The sequence below is a fragment of the Arvicola amphibius genome, chromosome 6, assembly GCF_903992535.2.
Source record: "Arvicola amphibius chromosome 6, mArvAmp1.2, whole genome shotgun sequence".
Lineage (NCBI taxonomy): Eukaryota > Metazoa > Chordata > Mammalia > Rodentia > Cricetidae > Arvicola > Arvicola amphibius.
In genome coordinates this window covers 17,722,044-17,749,490 of record NC_052052.2, presented here as the reverse complement: position 1 = coordinate 17,749,490, position 27,447 = coordinate 17,722,044, and the positions used below count along the sequence as shown (strand labels likewise).

The 27,447-nt window shown below is 47.2% G+C and overlaps 1 protein-coding gene across 1 annotated transcript; it reads right to left on the bottom strand.

The window, feature by feature from the left end:
- Positions 1-1,559: 1,559 nt before the first annotated feature.
- Tmem50a (transmembrane protein 50A) lies at positions 1,560-21,999 on the bottom strand. Its single transcript, XM_038333333.2, has 7 exons — positions 21,875-21,999; positions 20,136-20,240; positions 16,927-17,039; positions 9,915-9,982; positions 8,007-8,099; positions 4,605-4,665; positions 1,560-1,990 (listed from the first exon to the last, which is right to left on the bottom strand). The coding sequence occupies exons 2-7, from the start codon at positions 20,226-20,228 to the stop codon at positions 1,945-1,947; spliced, it is 474 nt and encodes a 157-aa protein (XP_038189261.1). The 5' UTR covers positions 20,229-20,240; positions 21,875-21,999; the 3' UTR covers positions 1,560-1,944.
- Between the last annotated feature and the right edge of the window lie 5,448 nt (positions 22,000-27,447).

The following is a 27,447-nucleotide window of genomic DNA, read 5'->3' as shown; positions in this document are numbered from 1 at the left end:
TGTCGACAACTGTTTCCTTCTTTTCACACTTAATGAGGCTGCCACCCAGGTGGTTAACTGCTGGCTACAGCAGCACAGAAGTGACGGGCAATACGGAAACTAAGAACCTCACGTCTGGTCACTGCACACAAGCTTTGGACCAAGCAGTTTTACAAGGTCCTCAGAATCCCCCAGCTGGTTATGGGGTGAGGGTGCAAGCTCTCAAGTTCCTAAGTGGACTCAACTCCATCATCTGAGGATTTGTGATGTCATGGAGAATGATACCAAAGCAGTCTTTTGTGTCCTGACAAGCCGACATCATTTGGACCCATGGCCAGTAGGTCCACACATCTAAGACATCTATGACACCGATCATGGCTCTCACTGGGCAACTGCAACAGCCCAATGAAGGCCAAGACTTCACGCTCTGCTCCGAAGAATCTACACCATATTGTGTGAGGTGGGAGCTGGGGGGTGGGGGTGATGTGAGGTCAATAGTTACAGTGAGAGACAGACTATTAGCGTCTCTGACAGCTAGTCCATGTAGTGTAACCAACTCTGGGGTGCGCTGAATTTAGGTTAGCTGTTGAGAGGTAAAATGAAACAGAGAATTCAAGTTATTATCAAAACAAATTGTCAGACAGGTGGTGGTGGCACACACCTTTAATCCCAGTATTTGGGATGCAGAGGAAGGCAGATCTTTGTGAGTTCGAGGCCAGCCTGGTCTACAGAGTTCCAGGACAGCCAAAGCGAGCTAAGGCTCCAGAAAAAATCCTATCTCAAAAAATCAGAAACAAAACAAATTGTCACCTGAGCCAGCGACTGTCAAGTCCTAGAAATTGTCCCCTAAGAGAGTGTCAAGTCTGTCCCCATCAGGACCCTGTTACAGCTGGTCTGTGCTGTTACTCTGCTTCTCCAGTGCTCTCTGGCAGGCCCGCAAGCCCCACTCACGCTGAAACGATTGCCAGTTTCTCCTTTCTTTCCACTTGTATTTATCTCACGCGGAATGTCTGTGCCGCAAGCTTTTGTTTCTTTGGTTTCTTCTGGGCTGTCATTCTCTGTGCGGCCTCCTCTCCTGGCTCCACGAAGTTTTGTCCTTCTCAGCAAGGGGCATCTCCATTGGCCGGGGAGCTGCCGTGCAAGTTAACCACGTAAGTCCAGTGCACCTTGGGTGCTCATTTCTCCCAGAAATCTCGAATGACTGAAGAATCTATGTCCCAACCCTTGAGTTCTTCAGTACTGTTTTTAAGTGAGCACAGTAGAAAGTCTGGGCCACTGACTGGGTCCAGCCCCACACTCCTGGGCACCCCTACCAATTCTTCCATTTTCCGGCCAGGATGGCACATATCACACGTGAAAGGCGCTACCTTTCACATACCCAACCGTCGGCAGCACAGGTGCTCTTAGTGTGAACACAGATCTGACGCTCCTGCACGCTTTGAAGGGTCTTCTGGTTCAAGAGAGTCGTGAACCATTTTCACAGGTCATCTTAATTTACACGATAAGGAAGCTGCAGGATATCCTGGTGGAACTACACAAACCATATCCATGGTACAAAGAGAAAAACTCTGACCACTGAATAGTTTTTAATAACAAGAAAACGTTTATACATTATTCCACATCGGACACAGAAGAGGGCGTGCTCAGTAAACAGACACTTTGGATCCCAGAGCGAATCCTCACCCCAAGGACTCTACCACTTCTCCATAATTGGCTCTTTAGACCATGATAGAAGCTGACAAAGTTACTCACGTCAATAGTTTCCTTTCCCATTGCAAAAGCGGACCGGGTCCCGGCACACCAGACTGCTGCATAGTACATACGAGCTCTCATGATTCTAGCATTATACAATTTTAAGCTGAGATTGTACTCAGAAATAAGTTTAGAAAACAGCGTTACAAAAGACTGAGCGGTGAGGAGAAAACAATCCCAGGCAGGGTGGCCGTGCTGCAGAGGCAGGTGTCTTCACTGCCACAAGTCCTCCGTGCGCCCGAACTTAAAAACCAGCCCTCTGTGGACAGAGCAAGAAGGACAACATGACTGTCTGGGTTGGGAAACTTCTAGAAAGATAGGAAGCATATGACAGACGAATCATCCAAAATGCACACACACCGTCTTAGAGACATGATTTCTTTATAATGCTACACTGCTACTTGCTGTTATTGTCCCCAGACCTGAGCTCTTACTGCTGAGGCTTCTGAAAAGCCAGCCAGTGTTTGGTAGTGATCATTAACTACTTGATCCAACAAGACTTTTTGGGGTGTGAGCGAGGGATGGAACCCAAGGCCTGGGGTGAGTGTGCTAGCGCTGATTTCCAGCCCTACCCATACACCTTCATGGGCTGTCTTGGTGTGCTAGGCCCATACAGATAAGACATACATACAGCCCTTGTCCTCAGCCTCTCAGATCTGATAACACATGGCATGTACTTGAGTGGGTGGCAGGCACAATACCAAACCCCAAGGAAGCCTGAAACATGTAACTCATTCTCCTTGAACAAATTCAATTTTTTGTTTTTGTGAGATGAGGGTCTCGCGGTGTAGTCTTGGCTGGCAAGGAACCTATATATAAACCAGGCTATCCTTGAACTTATGGAAAACCTCCTGCCTCTGCCTTTCAATGCTAAGATTGTAAGCACAAATCACCATGCCTTGCTCTCAGTTTCTGAATTTGTTTGAAAATGGTTCAGACAAAAGCAGGGCAATGGCTCCATGGGTAAAATGTGTGTGAGAGCCTGGCGACCCAAGAGTCCGGAACCTAAGGTCAAGTGTGTGCGAGAGCCTGGCGACCCGAGTGCCCGGAACCTAAGGTCAAGTGTGTGCGAGAGCCTGGCGACCCGAGAGTCCGGAACCTAAGGTCAAGTGTGTGCGAGAGCCTGGCGACCCGAGTGCCCGGAACCTAAGGTCAAGTGTGTGCGAGAGCCTGGCTACCCGAGAGCCCAGAACCTAAGGTCAAGTGTGTGCGAGAGCCTGGCGACCCGAGTGCCCGGAACCTAAGGTCAAGTGTGTGCGAGAGCCTGGCGACCCGAGTGCCCGGAACCTAAGGTCAAGTGTGTGCGAGAGCCTGGCGACCCGAGTGCCTGGAACCTAAGGTCAAGTGTGTGCGAGAGCCTGGCGACCCGAGTGCCCGGAACTTAAGGTCAAATGTGTGCGAGAGCCTGGCGACCCGAGAGCCCGGAACCTAAGGTCAAGTGTGTGTGAGAGCCTGGCGACCTGAGAGCCCGGAACCTACGGAAAGCTGAAAAGAGCGGCGAAACAATCGTGAAGGTGTCCTCTGACTTCCATGTGTGTGATAGCATGTGCACACATGCACACACAATAAGAAGTAACTAAATTAAAAAAAGAGGATCCAAAGGATGGCCACATTTGAAACGGGCTCTGACCGATAAACAGGAGTTCAAATGAGCGGCAGTATGTTGCTACTCTTATGTTAACTTGACACCGCTAAATAAAGTCATCAGAGAGGAGGGAATCTGAGTTTTAAAAAACGCCTTCATGCTGGGCAGTGGTGACACATGCCTTTAATTTCAGCACTCGGGAGGCAGAGGCAGGTGGATCTCTTTGAGTTCGAGGCCAGTTTAGTCTACAGACCAACTTTTAGGACAGGCTCCAAAGCTTTACAGAGAAACCTGTCTTGGAAAACAAAATAATACAAAAATGCCTCCATAAGACTGGGTTGTTAACTGGGCTATGGTGGCACAGGCCTTTAATCCCAGCACTGGGAGGCAGAGGCAGGTGGGTCTCTGTGAGTTCAAGGCCAGCCTGTTCTACAAGGACTAGTTCCAGGACACCTAGTGCTGTTACACAGAGAAACCATGTCTTAAAACAAAACAAAACAAAACAAAAAACCTGGGTTGTTAGGCAAACCTGTAGGGCATTTTCTTAATTAGAGATGGATGGGAGAAGATCTAGTCCATTGTGAGTGGTGCCATCCCTGGGCTGGAGGGAAAAACCCTACTTGTCCTGGAACTCGCTCTGTAGACAGGCTGGCCTCGAACTCACAAAGATCCAACTGCCTCTGCCTCCCGAGTGCTGGGATTAAAGGCGGGCGTGTACTACCGTGGCCTGGCAGTTCTGAGCTCTATAAGAAAGCAGGCTGAGCAAGCCATGAGGAACAAGTCAGCAAGCATCACTCATCCGTGGCCTCTGCATCAGCCCCTGCCCCCAGCCCAGCTTCCTGCCCTGTTTGAGTTCCTGTCCTGACTCCCTTCAAGGACAGTGATGTGGAAGTGTGAGTCAAATAAACCTTTTCTCCCCAGGTTGTTTTTGGTTCTGGTGTTTTCATCACAGCAATGGCAAACCTAACTAGGACGCGGTGGCAGAAATAAGAGCTAGTGGGATAATGAACAAGATACTTTTTGGTGAAGAAATGGCACCTCAGAATTCGAATGCCAAGAAGCCAAGGGGTGAAGGCCGAGGGATGGAGGTCCACGGTAGTGTTAATGCCTGGCATGCATGAAGCAGGGAAAAATCCTGCCTAGTGGTACACACTTGTAGTTCCAGCTACTTATGAAGCTGTGTTCAGTCTAGGTTACAGAGAGGAATTTCTTCCTTTAAAGCGCGCGCGCGCGCGCGCGCACACACACACACACACACACACACAAAAGACTGAAAACCAGGACTTACCCAAAAAAAATGAAGGCATTCTGGAAAAATACAGCAATTCCAGGATATACTACGGACTTTTCTGTAAAAACAATTGTAATATTTAGAGGTTTACAATCTCTGAACAGAGCCAAGTAGTGGTGGTGCATGCCTTTAATCCTAGCATTCGGGAGGTAGAGGCAGGCAGATCTTTGTGAATTCGAGACCAGCCTGGTCTACAGAGTGAGTTCCAGGACAGCCAGGATGCTACACAGTGAAACCCTGTCTTGAAAAACTAAAAACAATCTCTGAACAATTAGTCCAGTTAGACTAGCAAACACCAGCTTTCTCGCCTACCATAACTGATGGCTCCCGCAGCGGTGATGGTAAACTAAATGACACAATACGTAACAGGCAGCATTGGCTCAGTAAATGACAGCTCCCTCTGTTCAGGTAATACTACATCCTGAGGGCACATTATACACAAGGACACCATGAGGATCCTGTAGAACAGAACTGACAATTGTCTGGCCCTCAGGGAGCTGCACCACCTTCCCTTGGAACAACCAGAAGACAGAAGCAACCCAGGAGAGGGAGTGGGACGTGTGGAGACTTTACACCTGGAGGCCAGGAAGATCCCAGGAAGAGCAGACACCAGAGTGAACACAGGGGAGGAGTAGAACAGCAGAGGACAAAGGCCCTGAGGCTGCTGGGTAGGAGAAGTGAGGACAAGGTGAGAGGCCAGGCAATCATGCGGGGGGGGGGGGGGGGGGGGGGGGGGGGGATGTGACTTGGGCCACTGGATCCTAACAGGATCCCTCTGCAGGGAAAGGGAGAGGCAGGAAACCAGATAGGAAGTCCTTTCAGGAAAGCAGGAAGAGACTGTGGTGACAGTCATGGAGATGCCAAGAGGTGGCTGTGAGGTGGGTAGGGTCAGGATACTGCATCCCAGACTGGATGCTCGGCGTGAGAGAAAGGCACCCTTTATGACAGGCCCTGGCTGGGGGCAGCAGTGACAGACCTATACCACTGAAAAGACAGCGTAACCTCAGCTAAGGGGAGACACTGCAAGGCCCTGTGGGGACCCAGAGCCAGGTCTCAGCAACCTTACCCCCAGGCTGTCCGAGCCCAGAGGCACAGACCACTGTCAGCTCTTTCCATCCCAAAACAGCCTCAAGTTTTGTCTAGTTCTCTGCTACTCCCTGTTAACAAACATTATAGCCGGGCAGTGTGCCCTTAATCCCAGCACTCGGGAGGCAGAGGCTGTGGGATCTCTGTGAGTTCGAGGCCAGCCTGGTCTACAAGAGTGTGGAGGCCCAAAGAGGACAAAGGTCAGAGAGTTTGGGACTTGTTTTTAGTTCATTCAAAGTTATTGTGCTTCTAACTCAAAGGTCCCACCTAGTTGTAAATCAGAGTTCTGCTTTCTCAAGGCTATTGTCAACAGCTGTGGCTAGTTGCCAGCTCCCCACCCCCGAAATAGGGAAGTAAAGTAATTGGTTCCCTAAAACAAAAGTCTAAGGATCCAACTAAGTTCCAGTTCCCTTTCTGGAAATAATAACTTGGGATTCCACCCAGGGAGTGGTTTGCCTACAGTGTTTGGTCTAGGGCGTGAGCAACGAAGATAGCCCGTGGCTTTCAATTTGTATGTTAATGCAGTCTTTTGTTTTACTCCTATGTTTTGGGGTCAGGGATTTTAACCAGTTGGAAATTACAAACGAGCAAATTTTCAGTACTCACTGGAATTCCCTCCTGATACTATCCTATATGTTTCTGCATTTTATTATTTTCATTCAGGTCTTTGTGTTCTTTACTATATTTCTAAGTTCCCACGCCTCCACTCTAGAAGAAAGGTATTTTTGTTGAGGCTGGCCCCTGACACAAGAGCTAATTCCAGAAAAAGGCTCCAAAGCTAAAGCGAAACCCTGTCTCGAAAAAACAAAAAAAAACAAAGAAACAACAAAACAAAAAAACATTACCACCTCCAGGTATAGTGGCAAATGTCTTGGGAGGCAGGGGCAGGCAAATCTCTGTGAGGCCAGCCTGGGTCTCCTAACAACAACACTAATAAAACCAACCAGCCAGATCAGGCGAGGCCTGTGCAAGCTCGGCCAGGCAGTCTGTTTCCACTCAGCTAGGTCTGGTCTATTTATCTGGATTACTAAAGATGTTTCCTATTTTCTAGGTCCCTCAAGTGGAATGTCAGCCAGGAACCCAAGGCCTTTTCCATGCCTTAACGGCGCATGCGACTGTTAATCACTTTTCCTATGTAACATCGCATCACCAAGGAGGCATAACCAAATAAATGTCGATTAAATGTGGCAAACACATGTAACCTCAGCCTTGAGGAGGTGGAGAAGGAATCGCTAATTTCAGGCCACCCTGGAACTTACCCTGGGTGTGATGGTGAACATCTATAATTCCAGAATTTGGGAGTCTGAGTGAGGCAGGAGGATAGATGGAAATCTAAGGCCAGGGCTACACATCAAGAGTCTATTTAACTAAAATAAACAAAAACAAACAAAACCAAGAAACCTGAAGGCCATAAATTTGCTCAACGGGAGAGTGCTTGCCTCCAAAGGCTGGGAGCTCCATGAGCACTTTAATGGGATGTTAGAGCTCTGCAGAGATGAAGTGATACTTGTCACTGACAGCTTGATGTAGGGTGACCATGCACACCCAATGACACATCACGAGTGCGCTGACCCAATCAATGAACAAATTCAATCATGGATTCAAATTCTGGGACCAGTGGGAGTGGTAGGCCTGGATAGGCCGGCCTATGGAGGAGGTGGAGTGTGCAGGGGTGGGGCTGGGCAGGTTTGCCCTCCCTGGAGGAGGTGGGGCGTGCGGGGGTAGGGCTGGGCGGGCAGGCCCTCCCTGGAGGAGGTGGGGCGTGCAGGGGTGGGGCTGGGCAGGCAGGCCCTCCCTGGAGGAGGTGGGGCGTGCAGGGGTGGGGCTGGGCGGGCAGGCCCTCCCTGGAAGAGCGGGTCAACAAGCTTTAGAAGACCTGTCTTGGCCCTGGCTATTCCTGCTGGCCCTCTGTGTTTCCTGGCTGCCGTTCCGTGAGCATCTCTGATACACTAAACCATTCGCTCCTACTGCATCAACACCAGGGCCGTAGAACCAGATGCTCCTGAACCGAGCCAAGACAGACCCTCTTTTTTAAAGCTGCTCCTCTCGGGTCACAGGACTTAAGATTCTACTCTAGAGTGGAGAGCAGGGCGTGGAGTTGTATCCCAGTCCTTCCAAGTACCATGTTGGAAGAAAAAAAAAAACATGCAAAGCTATCTATCTATTGATGGGAAGAGAGACATCTCCAGGAAAAATAAATTACAATAGTTGGTTCATCTACATAAAAAACATTGTTTAAAAAAGTTTATCCTAAACTAGACAGTTTGACGATTAATGGAGCCAGCATGAGATTAAAACATAGCATTTTCTTACCCTTGGCAACATAACCTCCAAAGAGAATCCACATGGACGCAATCAGGGAACCGAAGGCCAGCATGAAACCTATGAAGAGCCAGATGCGAGCACCTGCGAAGACAACACGTTAGCATGGCTGCTCTGAGGACAACCAAAGGCCACGATGAATGTGTTTGCATGCCTGCGATTCCAGCAATTAGAGGCAAGAGGGTCTGAAGCTCAAGGCTAGCCTGTGCTACGTAAGACCCTGTGTGTGCATGCCTGCAATCCCAACAGTTAGAGGCAAGAGGGTCTGAAGATCAGGGCTAGATGAGACCGTGCCATAAAAGCAACAAAAGGGCTGAGAAGGGGACCGCAGGTAAAGGAACTTGCTGCTAAGCTGATGCCACAGTTGGCTCCCAGGGATCCAAATGGTAACATGAGATAACTGACTCCAATAAGCTGTCCTCTGACCTCCATACACACACCATGGCATGTGCACCCCACCCTCATTCCTCTCCCATGTATGGGTAGCTGAGATAGAAGGAATGCCAGCCTGAGCTACACAGTGAGGTACAGGCCAGCAAGTACTACAGAGACTCTGTCTCACAAACCAAACAAACAAGAAAACACATACAGCACACATAATCCACACACATGATGTAAATACATACACACAAGAGAAACACACAAATACACACCTGGCGGTGGTGGCACACGCCTTTAGCCCCAGCACTCAGGAGGCAGAGGCAGTGGATCCCTGTGAGTTCAAGGTAAGCCTGGTCTAGAGAGCAAGTTCCAGGATAGGCTCCAAAGCTACACAGAGAAACCCTGTTGTAAAAAACCAAACAAAAAATAGAGAACCTGAGTTCAATTCCCAGCACCCACATGGCAGCTCACAACTGTCTGTAACTCCAGTTCTAGGGGATCGACACCCCTTTTTTTTTTTTTTTGTTTTTTTTTAACATGTTTTTTTTAAAAATATTTATTCATTATGTATACAATATTCTCTCTGTGTGTATGACTGCAGGCCAGAAGAGGGCACCAGACCCCATTACAGATGGTTGTAAGCCACCATGTGGTTGCTGGGAATTGAACTCAGGACCTTTGGAAGAGCAGGTAATGCTCTTAACCTCTGAGCCATCTCTCCAGCCCCGATCAACACCCTTATACAGACATACATGCAGGTAAAACACCAATGCACATAAAAAATAAATAAATTATTAACTTTTTTTAAAAAAAGGTGGCATACACCTGTGACCCACACACTTGGCGGGCTGAGGCAGGAGGATCAGAACTTCAAGGTCATCCTTGGCTACAATGGGGAGTTTGAAGCTAGCCTAGGCTACCTGAGGGGCCAGTGAGATGGTTCAGTGGGTAATGTGCTTGTTATGCAGGTCTGAAGACCCGAATGGCATTCCCTGAACCTTCTTATATAGCTAATGCAGGGCTCAGAGAAGGCTCAGCAGGTAGGAACACTGCTGCTCTTCTGGAGGACCTAGGCTTGGTTCCCAGCATGCACATGGAGATCTAAGGCTCTCTCCTGGCCTCTGCAGTTGTCAGGCACACATGCGGTGCACAGACAAACATGTAGGCAAAGCCTCTGCACACACTTAAAAAAAAATGGTCTAAGGTTATAAACTATTTCAAAAGGCTAATGCAAGCCAGGTAGAGTGATGCACACCTCTAGATCCAGGTCAGCCACGACTACAGAATGAGACCCTGTCTAGAAAGACAAACAAAATGTGCTAATATAACCACATACAGGTAGTTTAATGTGCTGCAGATTCTATGTGGCAAACAGCGCCAGCCCCTTGTTCTCTGCTGCGGCCTGGGGACACCTCCCCATCCTAGGCCAGGACCCAAGCAGCCCGACAAGCACCCTTTCGTGTAGCTGTCTCGCTTTGAGGAAGAAAGATTTGCAGTAAGATGCCGGTACCCACTTACCTGTCTGGCCCAGGCAGCCTTCGCTGTAGCTGTCACCTCTCACTTGTCCATTCGATACTGCGTTAATCCTGTGGGAGGAGAAGCCATCTATAACATCACATTATTAATTGCAATAAGCTAGGGCTGCCGAAGCTCAAGGTGAGGCCTCCTAAGTCTTGAGTCACGAGTCCATGTCACTTAAGTCACCTAAGGGAGTCCCTTCAAGTGAGACACGTCCTGCAGCCATAGTTATGGTCTAGACTGGAGGAATGGTGTTGCTTGAAAGCTTCCGGTCTCACCCTAAACTTATTGAAGCAGAATCTATGGCGTGGAGTCACAAAACCTAGGTTCTAACAAATCTTTCGGGTGATCGAATGCTCGTGAAGAACCGATGGCTTAGCAGTTAAGAGTACTCACTGCACAAGCAGAGGACCTGAGTTCAGATCCTCGCTCACCAACCATCTATAATTGGAGCTCTTGGGGGATCCAAAGCCTCTGACCCCCAAGGGCATGTAACCACATACATAATTTATTTTGTTTTGTTTTGTTTGTTTTTCAAGACAGGGTTTCTCTGTGTAACAGCCCTGGTTGTCCTGGAACTCACTTTGTTAAACCAGGCTGGCCTCAAACTCACAGAGCTCTGTCTACCTCTGCCTCCCAGGTGCTGGAATTAAAAGTTTGCACCACTACTGCCTGGCATTCATATACAAGATTTTTAAAAATTAACCTTAAAAATAATTAAGTAGGGCTGGAGAGATGACTCATATGTTAAGGGCACTGGCTGCTTTTCCAGAGGTCCTAAGTTCAATTCCCAGCAACGACATGGTGGGCTCTGAACCATCTATAATGAGATTTGGTGCCCTCTTCTGGAGTGCAGACATATATGCAGGCAGAACACTGTATACCTAATAAATAAATCTTTAAAAAAATTGAGTACAGCTGGGCACACACCTTTAATCCCAGCACTCGAGAGGCAGAGGCAGGTGGATCTCTCTAAATTCAAGGCCAACCTGGTCTATAAGAGCTAGTTCTAGGACAGACTCCAAATCTAGAAAAACCCTGTCTCGAAAAACAAACAAACAAACAAACAAACAAAAATTGAGTACAACATTCCCAAAAAATTGGCTGGGCGGTAGTGGTGCAATGCACACTTTTAATCCCAGCACCAAGAAGGCAGAGGCAGGTAGATCTCTGAGACTGAGGACAGCTAGGGCTACACAGAGAAACCCTGTCTTAAAAAACCAAGCAAGGGCTGGAGAGATGGCTCAGAGGTTAAAAGCACTGCCTGATTTTCCAAAGGTCCTGAGTTCAATTCCCAGCAACCACATGGTGGCTCACAACCATCTATAATGAGATCTTGTGCCCTCTTCTGGCCTGCAGGTATACGTGCAGACAGAACACTGTATACAAAATAAACAAATAATTTTTTTTAACAAACTAAACAACAACAAAAGAATCTCACAAAGTTGTCTCAGTGCATGGAAAACAGAGGCAGGAGAACTACCTTGAGTTCAAGCCCATCCTGGTGGAGTGGACCCTGCTCAAACACACCAAGACTAGGAATCAAGTGTGCTCCCTGCAGTGAGTCTGTACTCTGGGTGCTCGACCTCCAACACAAACAGTCTCCCTACCCTACCGAGACTTCCACATTTCTGTTCCCACTGCACAGACCTTCACCTTGTCTGGACAAGTGCTGTGATAGACCGCCCTCCTGTGGGGACCCATGTCCCACCCGCCTCAGCCCTGCTTGTGCGCCTGGGGATACCTGCCATCTTTGACTCCACTCCCTGGTCTATCTTCTGGGTTTTTTTTTTTTTTTTTTTTTTTTTTTTTTAAGACAGGGTTTCTCTATTTAACAGTCCTGGCTGTCCTGGAACTGTGTAGATCAGTTGGCCCTAAACTGAGAGATCCACCTGCCTCTGTCTCCTGAGTACTGGGAGGCACCACTACAGCCCAGCATATCTCTTTTTCTTTTTCAGAAAGATCTGAACACTACTTGTAAAATATGTGTGAATGAGAGACAATCAAAGAGAAAGTCTAGAAGGATATGCATCAAAATATTAGTTTGAGTGATGTGGGATGTCCTTCTGCACACTGCGAATATGTGATGTTTTTATTGGCTGATGAATAAAGTTGCTTGGGCCTATGGCAGGACAGAATATAGCTAGGTAGGAAATCTAAGCAGAGATACAGATGAAGAAAGGTGGGGCTGGGGGAGAATCCAGTGAGCACCGGAGCAGCAAGATGGACTAGAAACAGGTCACACCACAAAGTCACATGGTGATATACTGATGATTAGAAATGGGTTCATTTATATGTAAGAGCTAGCCAACAATAGCCCGAGCCATTGACCAAGCAATTATAAGCCTCTGAAAGATTATTCTATAAGCAGCTGCAGGGACTGGCGGGCTGGAGAGAAACCTGTCCAGCGCGACTGGGCAGGACACAGAAAACTTCCAGCTACAGGGCTGGAGAGATGGCTCAGAGGTTAAGAGCACTGCCTGCTCTTCCAGAGGTCCTGAGTTCAATTCCCAGTAACCCACATGGTGGCTCACAACCACCTATAATGAGATCTGGTGCCCTCTTCTGGCCTGCAGCATACATGCAGACAGAATACTGTAAACATGATTAATAAATAAATCTTGAAAAAAAAAGAAGGCAGAGGCAGGCCAATCTCTGAGTCCCAGGCCAGCCTGGTCTACAGAGTGAGTTCCAAGACAACCAGGGCTACACAGGGAAACCCTGTCTCCAAAAAAAAAAAAAAAAAAAAAAAAAAAAAATCCCAAAAAAGGAAAAAAAAAGTTTGGTGGGATACAGGTCTCTTCTCTTCAATTTTTGCTTATTAGTATGCCCTACATTTTAAAGATGGGGGCTGGAAAGATGTGTCATTAGGGTAAGAACACTTGTGCAAGTTCAAGAAACAGGGTTTGAACCCCTAGCGCTCACGTAAGTAAAAGCTAAGCACAGTTGCCAATGCCTTCAACCCCAGCACTGGGAGGCAGATAGGTTGATGCTGGAGTCTCCTGCCCAGTCAGCCTAGGCAAAAAGGAGATCTTTCATTCAGTGAGGGACCCCATCCACCTGAATAAGGTCGGGAGTAGAGGAAGACACTCAATGTCTGGCTGTGCGGTCCTCATGCATCTATCCTCATGAGCACAGACCACACCCACACCTGCCACAAACACACAGAACATTTCCAGGGACAGGAAAAGAGTAAGCTCTTAGTAGCCATCTTTAACTCCTAACCTCCTGAACTGTAATTAAGAGTTTTAACTTGGGGCTGGAGGGTTATTTAGTGGCCGAGCGCCTGCTGCTCTTGCATAGACCTGGGTTAGGTTCCAGGACACACATGGTAGCTCACAGCTTTCTAATTCCACTTCGAGGGGTACGCTGGTACTATAGCCCTCTTCTGGCATCTGCAGGCACTGCACACAGAGTGACATGCAGGCAAAACACGCATACACATAAAAATAAACAAAACTTAAAAACTCATGTTTATAAAACATTTTTTAAGCTTAAAAAGCTGCTAGGTTTCACTGTGACGCTGTCTGACACTATGCTGGAAAGGCAGTTAGCTGAAGCCAGACAGACGGTAAATGCTAATAAATCCAAGGCAGATCTGCTGTCACCAGGTGCTGGAAATGTGCCAGAACCTGGTCAGAGGCTGCCCTGCACAGTCACACGTGCACACTTGTGCATGGCACCTCAGCCCCCACAGGGATGCTACTACTTCACAAGAAGCAAAGTAGAAATGTAAAGATCTGCAACAGAATGGAAGACTAGAGTGCTGTGTACCCGCTGACTGCCAAAGACAAGTGTCCTGGGCTGTGCCATCAGGTGAGCATTGAGAGGTCCCACTGTGTCTCCTCTCTGTACACAGTGATCCTGTGCCTCCCTCAGTCAGGTCTGCTCTCTGTGCACGGTGATCCCACTGTGCATCCCTTAAGGCCTCACAGGCCCCTTAATTTGCTAGGAAAAGACTTTCACACATGTAAGTGGGGGAGGGAGTAAAACATGGGAACTCAGGCCGCTGGACTGGGGAAAGGCCAGAAGAAGGTGTCCACCACCATGTCCAAGAACTCATTTTGAATGGATTTTGGAGGAGAAAAAAGAAAAAACAAAGTAATTTTTCTGGTATTTTAAACTAAAACTAAATAGAATTTTCCTATTTCTCTCAGTGATTATAAAATATAGTATAGTCAAGCCAGGCGGTGGTGGTGCATGCATGTCTTTAATCCCAGTGCTCAGGGAGGCAGAGGCAGGTGGATCTCTGTGAGTTCGAGGCCAGCCTGGTCTACGGAATGAGTTCCAGGACAGCCAGAGCTAAACAGAGAAATCTGGTCTCAAAAACTCCCCTATGGGCTGGAGAGATGGCTCAGCGGTTAAGAGCACTGCCTGCTCTTCCAAAGGTCCTGAGTTCAATTCCCAGCAACCACATGGTGGCTCACAACCATCTGTAATGAGTGCCCTCTTCTGGCCTGCAGGCATACATGCAGACAAAATACTGAGAATACTGTACACATAATAAATAAATAAATCTAAAAAAAAAAAACTCCCCCACTCAGTCTGCGTGGAGAAGCCTCGGTGCAGGGCTGGGAATGGAAGGTTTAGTGAGCAGGGGGTGGGAACAGGGTCATCAGAAGGTCTACGGACATAAGAATCCTCTCCTCATTTAGCCTGCTTTCCCGGCACCTGCAAACTTCCCCTGAATTTGTCTGAATTTCCTTAAAGATCATAGAATGTTTTAGGTCTATGAACGATGAAGCCCCCGTCACACCGTCATAAACAAGGGCCCATAATCACACATGGGGAAAGGATAAGGGCATGGCTATGCCAGAGTGCCTGCTTGGCATGTTCAAGACCCTGGGTTGTCCCAAGCACCACAAGGATGTGCGCACACACACACACAGGCATGCGCACACACACAAGCATGCACACACACACACACACACACACGCACATAGAAAGACAACAACAGCAGGGTGTGGCGGTGTCCCAGTAAAACTTGACCTGCAAACTAGATATGCTCATAATTTGCCAATCCCTCCGGCCTATAGCAGGCCAGGCCACTACTTGTCCTCATAAGCAGGGAATGTTATGGTGAGAATTCCAGCTGCTGAGAGCTCCGATGCCCAGAGGAAAACCCCCTTTCCCGGGTGTTCAGCAGAACAGCAGGCCCTCACCCGCTCATCCCGGGCTGAAGTCCTGATGCAGGACTGGAGCGTTCTCAACCTCCCAGACTCCTCACCTAAGAATGGATGCCAAGGGTTGGCAGATATCTGAGCAAAGGACTGCAGCATGTCAAGGAAAAGCCTGTGTGGGGTGCACATATGTAACCCCATCAACTGGGAGGGTGATGTGTGGGAATTGCCAATCTAGTTACATAGTGGGACCCTGTCTCAAAAATAATTAACGGGTCTCGAGAGAAAGCATTTTAATATAGGAAACATAGAGGTACAGGAACAAGGAAAAGTCCTTGGAATTCATTCAACAGGATGGGAGGGACCCTGAGGTGATCTGGAATGGGGCACAAAGAGATGAGAATCCATGACAACCTGTCAAATACAGAGGGTCAGTCAGAGAGACAGGAAGAGAAACAGAGTTAATATCGTACAGCTAGAAGGCCAAAAGCAAAAGGGAAGTTTCAGACTCTCAGCCACAGCTCCAGTGAACTCTCAGCCACAGCTCCAGTGAGCCTTTCTTTCCTCTCCAACTCCGACCCCTGTCCAGCTCCCTTCCCCACTCCAAGTCCCGACCCTTCTCCAGCCTCCAGACCCTGGTTGGTTTTGTTTTTCCTATCTGCACTTGCAGTCATTTAAGACACTATCACTTGCCAGGGTGGTGGTAGCACACATTTAATCCCAGCACTCGGGAGGCAGAGGCAGGTGATCTCTGTGAGTGCGAGACCAGCCTGGTCTATGAGAGCTAAGAGCTAGTCCCAGGACAGGCTCCAAAGCTACAGAGAAACCTTGTCATGAAAAACCTGTCCACCTCACTCACCTATGGACTGCTCCTGTTTTAGACTCAAGCATTTCTCTCATCCTGAGAGCAGAGGTTGCACTGTGAAACTCAGTCAATACCTGTGGGAGGCTGAAAAACCCCCGAGGCCAAGGGGAAATTTTAAACTATGTTACAACAGTAGTAGACGCAGGAGACTACCGGAGTGGAGAGATGAAAGGGACTGTCACTTCTTCTTACAAGAGTGACTTGCTAGCATTGAACTCACAGCAATCCTCCTGTCTCAACCTACACAAGCTCTAGGATTTTTGTCTTCTTTGTTTTAGATTTGTTTTATGGATGTGTTTTACCTTCATATATATATGAATGAGTGCTTGGTACCAGCACCTGCAGAGGCCGTAAAAGGGCACTGGATTCCCTGGAACTGGAGTTACAGGAGGCTATGAGCTACCATGAGGGTGTTGGGAATCAAACCCAAGTCTTCTGCCAGAGAAATACATGATCTGAAATACCGAGCCACTCCTCAATACCCTTTGTCTTGTTGAGATCAGAGCCTTGGTTGGTATGAGACTTTATAGAAATCTTCAGCAATACTCCTGTCTCTCTGTTTCCTGAATGCTGGGACTGTAAGTTACAAGAGTGTGCCACCGTGCCTGGCTATCTTTCTTACTTACTAGGATTTTATTTCTTTTAAAGATTTATTTACTTAATTATGTATACAGTGTTCTGCCTCCATGTACACCTGCAGGCCAGAAGAGAACTCCAGATCCCATTACAGATGGTTGTGAGCCACCATGTAGTGGCTGGGAATTGAACTCAGGACCTGTAGAAGAGGAGCCAGTGCTCTTAACCGCTGAGTCATCTCTCCAGCCCTTAGAATTTTTTTTTAAAGATTTATTTATTTTACGCATGAGTGCTATCTGCATGTACACCTATACCAGAAGGCATCACATCCCACTAGAGATGGTTGTGAGCCATTTGGTTGCTAGGGATCTCTCCAGCCCCGCCTACTGGAATGTTAAATTGTGTCTAGGATCATTTCGGTTTGTGATGCTCTAGGTAACCCCGCACTTACATGAGGAAGGCTATGGTTGCTATGACGCCACAAGCATGGTATGAGTGGTTGAAATCATCCATCTTGGGATACATAACAGCAGCGTCTATGATGATCCACCATCCTGTGAAGAACTAGACAGACAGGGTAAGGCGACGTCAGCGAGTCACGACAGGCGCAGCACAGGGGCTGCTACAGGGCACTGGAACCAAGAAACCCCTGCAAATGAATTTCCATAGTTCCTCAACCATTCCAGCAGCTTCACACTTGCGATCTGTAGGCTGTTTGCCGGCCAATTAAATATCAGGTACCCTAACCCTGCTTTCACTAGCACGTCTTTATAAACCTGCACCTGATTTGGTGACCTAGAAGGGAGTGACCATGTATCACAGAGAAGGGGGAAAGGAGAAGTCAGGGGAGACTGTCCACGCCTGTAAACTGTAGTGCTGAGGGCTTCAGGACAATCGCACTGAGTCTGCACTGGATCCCGACGGACAGAAGACATGCCCTGCTGCAGTTCTACGATGTGGGGTGTGGTAGCGCACAACCGCCCCAGGGAGGCTGAGGCAGGAGGACTGAGAGCAAAGGCAGCCTGGGCTACACAGCGAGACACCCTCCCTGCCCAAACAAGGAGGTCTGTGGAAAGAACAGTGATCACTGAAAGACTCTTGGCTACATCCTGGTGTCCTGAAACAACAGGCCTGCAATTCTCTTATTCCTTCTGATGACTACAATGTGGTTTCTGATGTGATTTTTAAATTCAATTTGAAAACGAGATTATATATTACCTCAAGTAAATTTTTTCTGGTCATTATTAAAAAATATATAAAATAAAAATAATAAAACTCTACAGTAAAAAAACAAAACAAAATACACACACACACTGGGCCTTGGTGGATCTCTGAGTTTTAAGGCTAGCCTGGTCTATAGAGCAAGTTCCAGGACAGCCAAGGCTACACAAAAACCTTATCTCATAAAAACAAAAAAACCTAGGCTGGAGAGATGGCTCAGCGGTAAGAGCACTAGCTACTCTTCCAGAGGTACTGAGTTCAATTCCCAGCAACCACGTGGTGACTCACAACCATCTGTAATGAAATCTGGTACCCTTTTCTGGCGTCCAAGAATACACGCAGGCAGAAGACTAAATATAATAAATAAATAAATATTTATTTGCCTGGCAGTGGTGATGCACAGTGGCACACCCTTTAACCCCAGCACTCTGGAGGCAGAAACAGATGGATCTCTGAGTTTGAGGACAGGATGGTCTGCAGAATGAGTTCTAGGACAGGCTCCAAAGCTACAGAAAAACCATCTTGAAAACCACCAAATAAACAAACAAACAAACAAACTCACAACAACAAAAACACAACTGAATAAGACTCTACAGAATGGCATTAAGTGTACTGTGGATGTAGCCTGCTAGTTGAACATTGTCTGGTGTGCATGAGGCCCTGGCTTCCATCCTCAGTACCAGAGGTATAAGATGCTAGTAACCAAATTATTGCTATTAACCAATAACTTAGAAAGGTTTGAAAAAGGAGCCTCTTTTCCCACTCTCCCTGCCAACCCAGAGGAATCTTGGGTACCGCCACCCTCTGCTGATTTTTTTTTTTTTTTTTGGTTTTTCGAGACAGGGTTTCTCTGCAGCTTTTTTTTAGAGCCTGTCCTGGACCTAGCTCTTGTAGACCAGGCTGGCCTCGAACTCACAGAGATCCGCCTGCCTCTGCCTCCCGAGTACTGGGATTAAAGGCATGCGCCACCACTGCCCGGCTCCCTCTGCTGATTTTTAAACCATCAAATTGCCTTTTGCAGATTACAGATCCATATGTGCATTCAATATTTTAAAATAATTGTTACGTATCCGATGTTTTTGCCTGCATATATGTCTATCTATGTACCACAAATGTGCCTAGTGTCCATGGAGTTCACGAGAGGTCATCAAGAGTCCATGAAGCTGCATTACAGACGGTTGTAAGCCACCATGAAGGTGCTGTGAACTGAATTTGGGTCCTCTGCAAGGGGAATGAGTCCTCTTAACCCTCAAGCCATCTCTCCAAGCCTTTCATTCAAGGTAGTTTATTCATAGACTAAAATTTAAAACCTTCCAAAATATGAAAGTTTCTAAAATGGTATTAAATGTTATGACTTTGGAAAACCATATGATGATTTCTTTTTAAAAATATGACAGCCAGGTGGTGGTAGTGCACATTTTTAATCCCAGTACTTGGAGAGCAGAGGCAGGCGGATCTCAGTGAGTTTAAGGCCAGCCTGGTCTACAGAGCGAGTTCCAAAAATCAGAGACCAGTTAAAGAGCAGACATTTAAAGTTGGGTTTCTAGTCACTGACTTACAATGCCTACCTTCCAGGCTGGGGCTATAGTCAGAGGCACAGGACTTGCCTTCTCTGTGAGGTTCTGGGTTCAGCGTCTAGGAAAAGTACTTCTCCTCAGAACAGGCATCGGGTAAGATCTTCAGCCATAGTATCAGACTGGATGAGGAATTTGCTATGTAAATAATAATTTTATTTTGCAAATTACCTCTGAGCACTATGTTTTAGGGGTTGAAGTGAAACAGACCTGTAACCCAGCACTTGGGAACTAGGAAGAGGAGGGGCCCAAAGTTATTCTTGGCTAGACTAGAAAGTCTGACACCAACATGAGCTACTTGAGACCTGGTCCAAGAAAAAAAAAAACCACAATCTCGAGCTTCCTACTACTTTTCCCTACTAGATTAAGGGGAATGCAAACTCGGGATAACTGTGAAATGGGGTTATCGCTTCTGACTGGTTCAGACCTGATTGTTTCTCTAGCCCTTTTTCTTTTTTCTTTCTTTCCTTTTTTTGAGACAGTGTCTCACAATTGCTCTGACTGTCCTGGAACTCACTCTGTAGACCAGACTGGCCTCAAACTCACAGAGAACCATCTGCTTCTGTGTCCAGAGTGCTGGGATTACAGGCATGTGCCACACCTGGCCCTCTTCAACCCTTTCTTAAACTTATTGTACTCACTGAGAGGAGGCATAACCCATACAATAAATAAATGCATAAAGTATGTTTTATTCAGCCAACTATTAACAAAGCTACTAATACTAACAAAACTCACAAATAAAACATCACTAAGGAAATTTGGTGATCAATTTTTTTAAGTTTACATTTTAAAGCCCTCGCACACAATCCGACAGGTCTATACAGACAGACCAACATAAGGAGGGCCAAGTCTCAAGGATACTTACGAGAATGCCAGCAGCGACTGAGGCAATGGTGTTCCGCTTCTCCCCCCAGTCCATGCATTCCGAACACCTGGTGCCTTCTAGAAACCCAGACATCTTTTCAGGTCACTAAAACAAAACCAACACAACAAAATAAAGTACTTCCATTTACTTGCTTCAAACCTGGCGGTGGTCCTGAAAATAACAACTCATTTACAATCTAATACACATTACAAACTATTTTTTACTCTGGCTCTATAGATTTCTTCAGAATATCTGATATAGCTTTTGGGGAGAGTGCGGTACTTTGGATCAAACCTGGGGCTTCATACACGTTGGGGAGGCACTCTACAAATAAATTAAGTCCCCAGCCTGTCCCTGCTCCTAGGTTTGGTGTGTGTGTGTGTGTGTGTGTGAGGATCTTTCTAAGGCTGCTCTCAAACTCTAGGTAATCCTCCTGCCTCAGCCTCCCATTGTGCTTGCAATCCTAGCATTTGGTAGGAGGATTGCATTCAGGCAAAGGCCAGCCAGTGAGTTTCAGGCCAGTCTGTCTCAAAAAAAAAAATTAACAAAACCAAAAACCAAGAACACAAAATAGAATGGTTTTAAAGTATTTACATAATATGAATGAAAGTGATTACCAAAAAATGTACTGAGCTCCTTAGGTTTGTCACACTCTGTTATTCCAAGTCCATTAATTCCATTATTAAATTAAGAGTCCTTTAGATAAGTGAGCACAATGATACTTAGTCCTCCCGGACTGTTTCTATAGCTTTAGTTCCATACTAAGGTTAGTATTTGGTTTTGCTGAACAAGAACTCGATAAACTTGGTCCTAAGTTAACAATGTACTTGGATGAAAACTACTTCCCCTAGGAAATTTCACATTTTACCATGTATGTGGGTTTTTCATGCCCAGATTAAGACAGGAAACTATCAATTGCAGGTTTTTATTTCTACCTCACTTTTACAATATTTCTTCCCCAGGTCTGCCCTCGGATGTTATTTCTGTGTAAGGGGCACTCAATTTATTTAATGTCTCTAACTCTGATTCTGATGATGTTTCTACATCCCCCGCAAAAAAAAAAGTTCAGATCTGAAATTAATTTAGACTAAAAATAATGTACTGTCAAATTACCACAGCCAAGTGAAACTGTCTTAACAAATTACATAAAAACCTCCTTCATGCTAAACTGAGTAGACCCGGCCCGAATCATCACGTGATTCTATTTCACAGGATAATGAGAAAACCTGAATTATACACAACTCGCTCACAGTGAATGAACACCCCAAATCCCACATAACTAACTCCCTTAGGAGTGCGATTTCAATTTTAGCTTCCTCTAAACAAGCTAAAGGGAAAAACAGATATACCTTTGTGATGAGTTCGAGTCTGAAAATAAACTCTTTTTATCTAATGCTTGGAAAGAAAAGCAATCCACTATGTCTAATTGTCAGTTCACCCCCAACGGCTCCACCCGAGTCCATTTTTCGCTGCACAATTACTTGACATCCCAAAGGCAGACCCGCCCTGCAGACTCTAGGGGAACAGGGCGCGGCTACGCGTGGGCCGGCCGCGCTGCTCTGTTGTGGGGTCTGCATGTTCAGCTCTGCAGTTCTGGGGCGAGACCCAGCGACAGGAAGCGGCCCGGCGTGTCGCGAGCTCAACCGCGGCGACGACGTCCAAGAGCTGGGGCGCGGCCCGCACCACCGCGAGTTCGAGCCCGACCCGACCTGCTGCTCCGTCCTCCCGTCCATACTCACATCCAAGTCTGGAGCCGGGAGTCGCCGCGCGTTCGGTGGCCTCTCTTTACTGCAGTTCTGCAAGAAAACAAAACAGCCACAGGCAACCAGACTCCCGGATGTCAATGTGCAGACCCCGCCCTCGAACCAGTACGCATGCGGATCGGGGGCGGAGAGCTGGTCCCAGGGCGGGGTCTGTGGGTCACGCCCACCGCGCCGATAAAGTCTGCGCATGCCTGGCCTCCCTCTTCCAGTCCCTCTGGTCACCGTGGGAAATACTAGCGTTGAGCTTGCCTTCTGGGGCCGAGGAAGGGAAGCGGCAATCTACCCTCACTATTTGTTTTACTTTTTTATTACACTTTTATTTATTTTTGTTGTTATTGTGTGGAGGTCAGACAGAAAAACCTGCGGGAGTCGGTTCTCTCCATCCACCTTGTGGGTCCCTGGACTCCAACTTAGGTCATCTGACTTAACAGCAAGTACTTTTACCTGCTGATCCACTTTTTCAGCCCAATGGTGGCTTTAATGAGGCTGGGGTTGGCTTTGATCACAGGTCTATGCATGTGGGTGGCAGGTAGAGTCAGGTGCCTGAGGCACAGAAGGGAGCGGGTGGCTCATTGCCTGACAGAGCTAGGCAGTAGGGACTCTCCAGTCCATTTTTCCCTTTGATGCATTAAATCTATGTAGCTTTAGTTGGGGATGTGACATTAGCTGATTGGTCTATTAAACTATACAGTGTCCTGCTGCCCCCCCCCCCCCAAAGTGCTGGGGCTGGAACCCAGGGCCCTACTCAGCTCTGGTCCTAGCCCCATAACATATTCAGTTTTTAAAATTTCTATATGATGAGTATTTTACCTGCATGAAAGTTTGTGCACCGCTTGTGCGTCTCGTGCTGGCTGATTGGACCTGGAGTTACAGCCATTGTGAACAACCATGTTGGTATTGAATCAAGTTGTCCAAGAGAACAGCCAGTGCTCTCAATCACTAAGACATCTCTCTAGCCCCTCCATGACTTATTTTTAAATGGACATGTTTCTTAACCTTTAAGATAAAGGTTTATTGTGGCTGATTAATGTCTCAAGACTACTCTCTCTGTGTGTATGTGTGTGTGCGCGCATGTGCGTCCTTGCACGTGTGTACATGCGTATGTGTCTATTTCTCTAATTCTATCTATGTCCCTGCTGAGCATGTTACTGCTCTGGGTCTCCACATGCTAAGCTACTCTACCAGAGAGCCATATCCCCAGCTCAAAGAGATCTCTTCGCCTCTGCCTTCTCTGTTTAGCTCTGGCTGTCCTGGAACTCCCTCTTTAGACGAGGCTGTCCTTGAACTCAGAGATCTGCCTGCCACTGCTTTTTGAGTGCTGGGATTAAAGATGTGTGCCACCACCACCTGGTGAAAGACAGATTTTAATGAAACTTTTAAAAGAATTTTTTTTTTACCAACTCTTAATAAAAATTATGAAACCACGGAGCAGAAGGAAGAGCATTAATCCCTTTCCTCTTCGTGTTGTCTCTACTCCTTTTGGCCTTTCTTTACTGGCTGTATTAGTTACTTTGCGGTTGCTATGATAAAATACCATGATCAAAGCAATTTATAGAAGAGAAAGGTTAATTTGGCTTATAGAGAGATGAGTCCATCATGGAAGGTGGGTGACAGTAAGTGGCAGGCGTAGCGACTTGAGCAGGAAGTTGAGAGCTTCCATCTTCAAATTTTCAATCACAAGCCTGAGGCAGAGCTAGCCAACTTGGAATGGGGCAAGGCTCTGTAATCTCACACTCCACCTATAGGGCCCGCGAGTCAGAGCAGAACCATGGCAGGTTTTTGATGGCCCCTGCCAGCCACCAGGCCTTAGTTTTAGTTTACTGGAACTGGCTGAAGCCGAGCAAGCAGTTTTTGGGAATCTGCAACCCAGGGGCAACCAGAGGGCACCCCACAACCTGTGTAAGCTTAAGATAACTGAAGATCGCTTTTTCCACCCTGTAGCTGAAAAGCTCCTGGCCACTGAGCCACCAGTCAATGCTATAGCAACCGTAAACTGTTTGCTTAGAGCCACCAATCAGTCTCCAGACTAATCTCCCCTCCCTGGAATTCCCCTAACCAGGTTTAAAAAGAGCCTATGAGCTGCTCTCAGGGTCGCCGTGTGCCGTGTGCCACCCCAACATGCTGGGGTTAAAGTGTTCTTGCTTATTGCAGACATGACTGCTGGTCTTTTCTTGGGGGCTTCTCTTGGACCCTAACACACCCCCAGTCATATGCTTTCTCCAGCAAGGCTGCCCCACCTAAACACCCAAATAGTGCCACTCACTGGGAACCAAATATTCAAGTGCCCAAGACTGTGGGGGACATTGCTCATTCCATTGTGAGATCACCACCACTGAAAGATTTCAGTCCGTGTGCACGGTGGGACGTGAAGCTCTGAAGGAAGGTGTGGTGGACCGCGCCCAGAAGGAGAGCCGTACTTAGGTCAAGCATCCTACAGGCCTGACTTCTAGGACTGGAGAGCTGGAATGTGGCAGGGGCGTGGCCAAAGAATTCTGGACTATATCTTTAGCCCCCTAAAGAGCCATTTACTGCCATCCCTGTGTTTGACTAGCATTCTTGTGACTAGCAGTTAGAATCCTCTTCGGAGTATTCAAAGACGAGTTTCAGCTCCACCTGGTCACCCCTGCTCTTGAGGTAGCCTATTAGAATTGTCAACCATCTATGTAGTTCTGCCATCCATTTCTCTGTCTGGTTGTCTATCTGAACCCTGGCCTGCCCTTCACCTCCACAGCCTCTGGGGTCTCAACATCCTGCACCTTGCCTGGGGCTCTCCACCTGGCCCTGAGCTCTGCTCAGCTTGGACCCTCAGTGCCAGCAGACCTCCTCTGGGTTTCATTATCTTATCCCCACAGAGATGTTCTCTCTGCCTCCCTATCAGCCTTGTGCTCATCTCTTATTTGACGGCTTTCAAATGCCTTGGACTCAGGACCTCTTTAACCCTCAGTGGGCATTCTGGAGCCTAAATATACACACATATAGATTTACTGTGTGCCGTGTCTCTGAGAGTTAACCTTAGTAGTAAAGACTGGCGTAAAGGAGCCTGTGTTCAGGCCTGGGAAGGTAGCTCAGTTGCTCCTTGGCTTATTGCTGCCAATGAAACTGACACAGCATGTGAACATTATTATTCCACAAGTTCTGACAGTCTGAAAAGGTGTAATGGGGGGGGGCTGGAGAGTTGGCTCAGAGGTTAGGAGGTCCTGAGTTCAAGTCTATATGCTGGTTCAAAACTATCTGTAATGAGATCTGGTACTCTCTTCTAGTGTGCAAACAGAACATTATATATAATATTTTCTTTAAAAAAGAAAAGGTGGAACTGGGTGGCGGTGGCGCACGCCTTTAATCCCAGCACTCGGGAGGCAGAGGCAGGCGGATCTCTGTGAGTTCGAGACCAGCCTGGTCTACAAGAGCTAGTTCCAGGACAGGCTCCAAAGCTGCAGAGAAACCCTGTCTCAAAAAACCAAAAAAAAAAAAAAAAAAAAAAAAAAAAAGAAAAGAAAAGAAAAAGAAAAAGTGGGGCTAGAGAGATGGCTCAGAGGTTATGAGCATTGCCTGTTCTTCCAGAGGTCCTGAGTTCAATTCCCAGCCACCACATGGTAGCTCACAACCATCTGTAATGAGATTTGGTGCCCTCTACTGGTGTATAGGCACAATGAAAAGGTATAACGTCCATTTGAGCTTCTGACACATCAAACTTACATCACAATGGCAAGTGTGTTGCTGTGACTTTGAGACCAGCCTCAACTACATAACTTTCAGAACAGCCCACGCTTCAGCATGAGATTCTCTCCCCCGCCCCCTTTTCTCTCTTTCTAATTAAAAATGTGTGTCTGAGCTAGGTGTGGCGATGCTTTAGTGCTAGCACTCAGGAGGCAGAGGAAGTTGGATTTACTTGAGTTCGAAGCCAGTGGGTTTACAAAGTAAGACAGCCAGGGCCGCACAGAAAAACTCAGTCTTGAAAAACCAAAAAACCAAATAAAAATAAACTAAAAATGTTTGTCTGGTGTCCTCAGAGGTCAGAAGTATCCTCAGATCCCCAGACACTGCAGTTACAGATTGCTCTGAGCCGCTGTGTGGATGCTGGGAACTGAACCTGGGTCCCTTGGAGAAGCAGCAGGTGTTGGGAACTGCTGAGCCGTCTTTGCAGCATCACCCCGCTACTGCATTTGGACTTGGTAAAGTCGCGGTAGTGCACTGCTCCTCTTGGGTGCCTCTTAGCTTTGTCCTGAGCACCTAGCAACTCTAACACTTAAATTTATGTTAAAATCCCTTTAATAGGTGAAGCCTCCCATTCAAATTGGCTCTTTCCTGTAGTAAAGTCAAGGATCCACCTTCATCTTTGTGGAGGTCTCTGAATAGATTTAATCAGTCTGCTCCATCTCTGGCTCTGGATGCCCTGGGGATGACAAGAGTTACATTGGCAGCTTTAACTCTGGTCAATTATCCTGAGCACAAAGACACCAGCATTCTATATGTGGGGGATGGGAGGATCCTGTTTCCCACTACTTCAAGGTTCTGTTGACACCCAGAATTCTTATAGTAATTCTTTCATTTCGTTTGAGACACAATCTAATGACACCCAGCTGGCCTTGAGTTCACTATGACCTTGAACTTCCGATTCTGATTCTCCTATTTCCACCTCCCAAGTGCTGGGATTACCGGAGTGTGCCACCAAGTCTGGGAGTTCTGGTTACCATTTTTTTTTTCAGGTGCACACTTGACATTCTGAATTCTCTGCAAAGTCTCCTACAGCCTCTTTCCAACTCACAAGCAGGAGCCTAGGACTGTAGTAGGAATTCTAATTGTTCTTAATAATAAAAACCTGGAGTCAGATATTAGGCGGTGAAAGCTGAGAGATCAGAGAAACAGTGCAGCCAACCACTACAGTTCTTACCGGTGCTCAGACCAAACAGGTGATCCTGTCCTCAGAATGCAACTGTCTCCACCAAACCTCACACTGCACCAAGCTTCTGTTTCCTCCTGCCTTATAGTCCTTTCTCCATCCAGCCTTCCTAGTGCTGTCTCCACCTTCCTAGTGCTGGGATTAAAGCTGTGAGATCCCAAATGCTGAGATCACCTTTGTGTGAGCTCTGTGTCTCTTTAAAACAGATTCAATCTCGTGTAGCCTGGGGTGGCCTTGAATTAACAGTGATCCATCTGTCTGCCTTTGTCTCCCAGAGTCCTGGGATGGGATTAAAGGTGTATGCCACCACTGCCTGGCCTCTAGTGGCTTGGCTCTGCACTCCTATCTTGAGGCAAGCCTCGTTTGTTGAAACACAAGATCACCCTACGGTTTTGGACCGAATTATAAGCAGTTTCTCTCCATTCCCCACCACACTTCCCCATTTGTAGATTGTGAAATAGGTTTCTGTCTGCCCACACAGCTTCCTGAGAAGAGTCAGCAAAAGCCCCTGGTGAGCAGGTGTCTAAGGAGCACCCAGAGAATCCCACTGCCTCTGCCTCGGCTGGGATTATAGGTGAGGGCCGTCACTACAAGATGAGAAAGAAACATTTCCTAGAAATTGGGTACTGGGATTACAGGAATGCATAAC

Coding starts and splice junctions, on each gene's coding strand:
- Tmem50a (XM_038333333.2), bottom strand. CDS start 20,228: ATGTCTGGGTTTCTAGAAGGCACCAGGTGTTCGGAATGCATGGACTGG. Junction 17,040..20,135: donor CAGTCGCTGCTGGCATTCTC/GTAAGTATCCTT, acceptor CTGTCTGTCTAG/TTCTTCACAGGATGGTGGAT. Junction 8,100..9,914: donor AGGCTGCCTGGGCCAGACAG/GTAAGTGGGTAC, acceptor TTGTCTTCGCAG/GTGCTCGCATCTGGCTCTTC.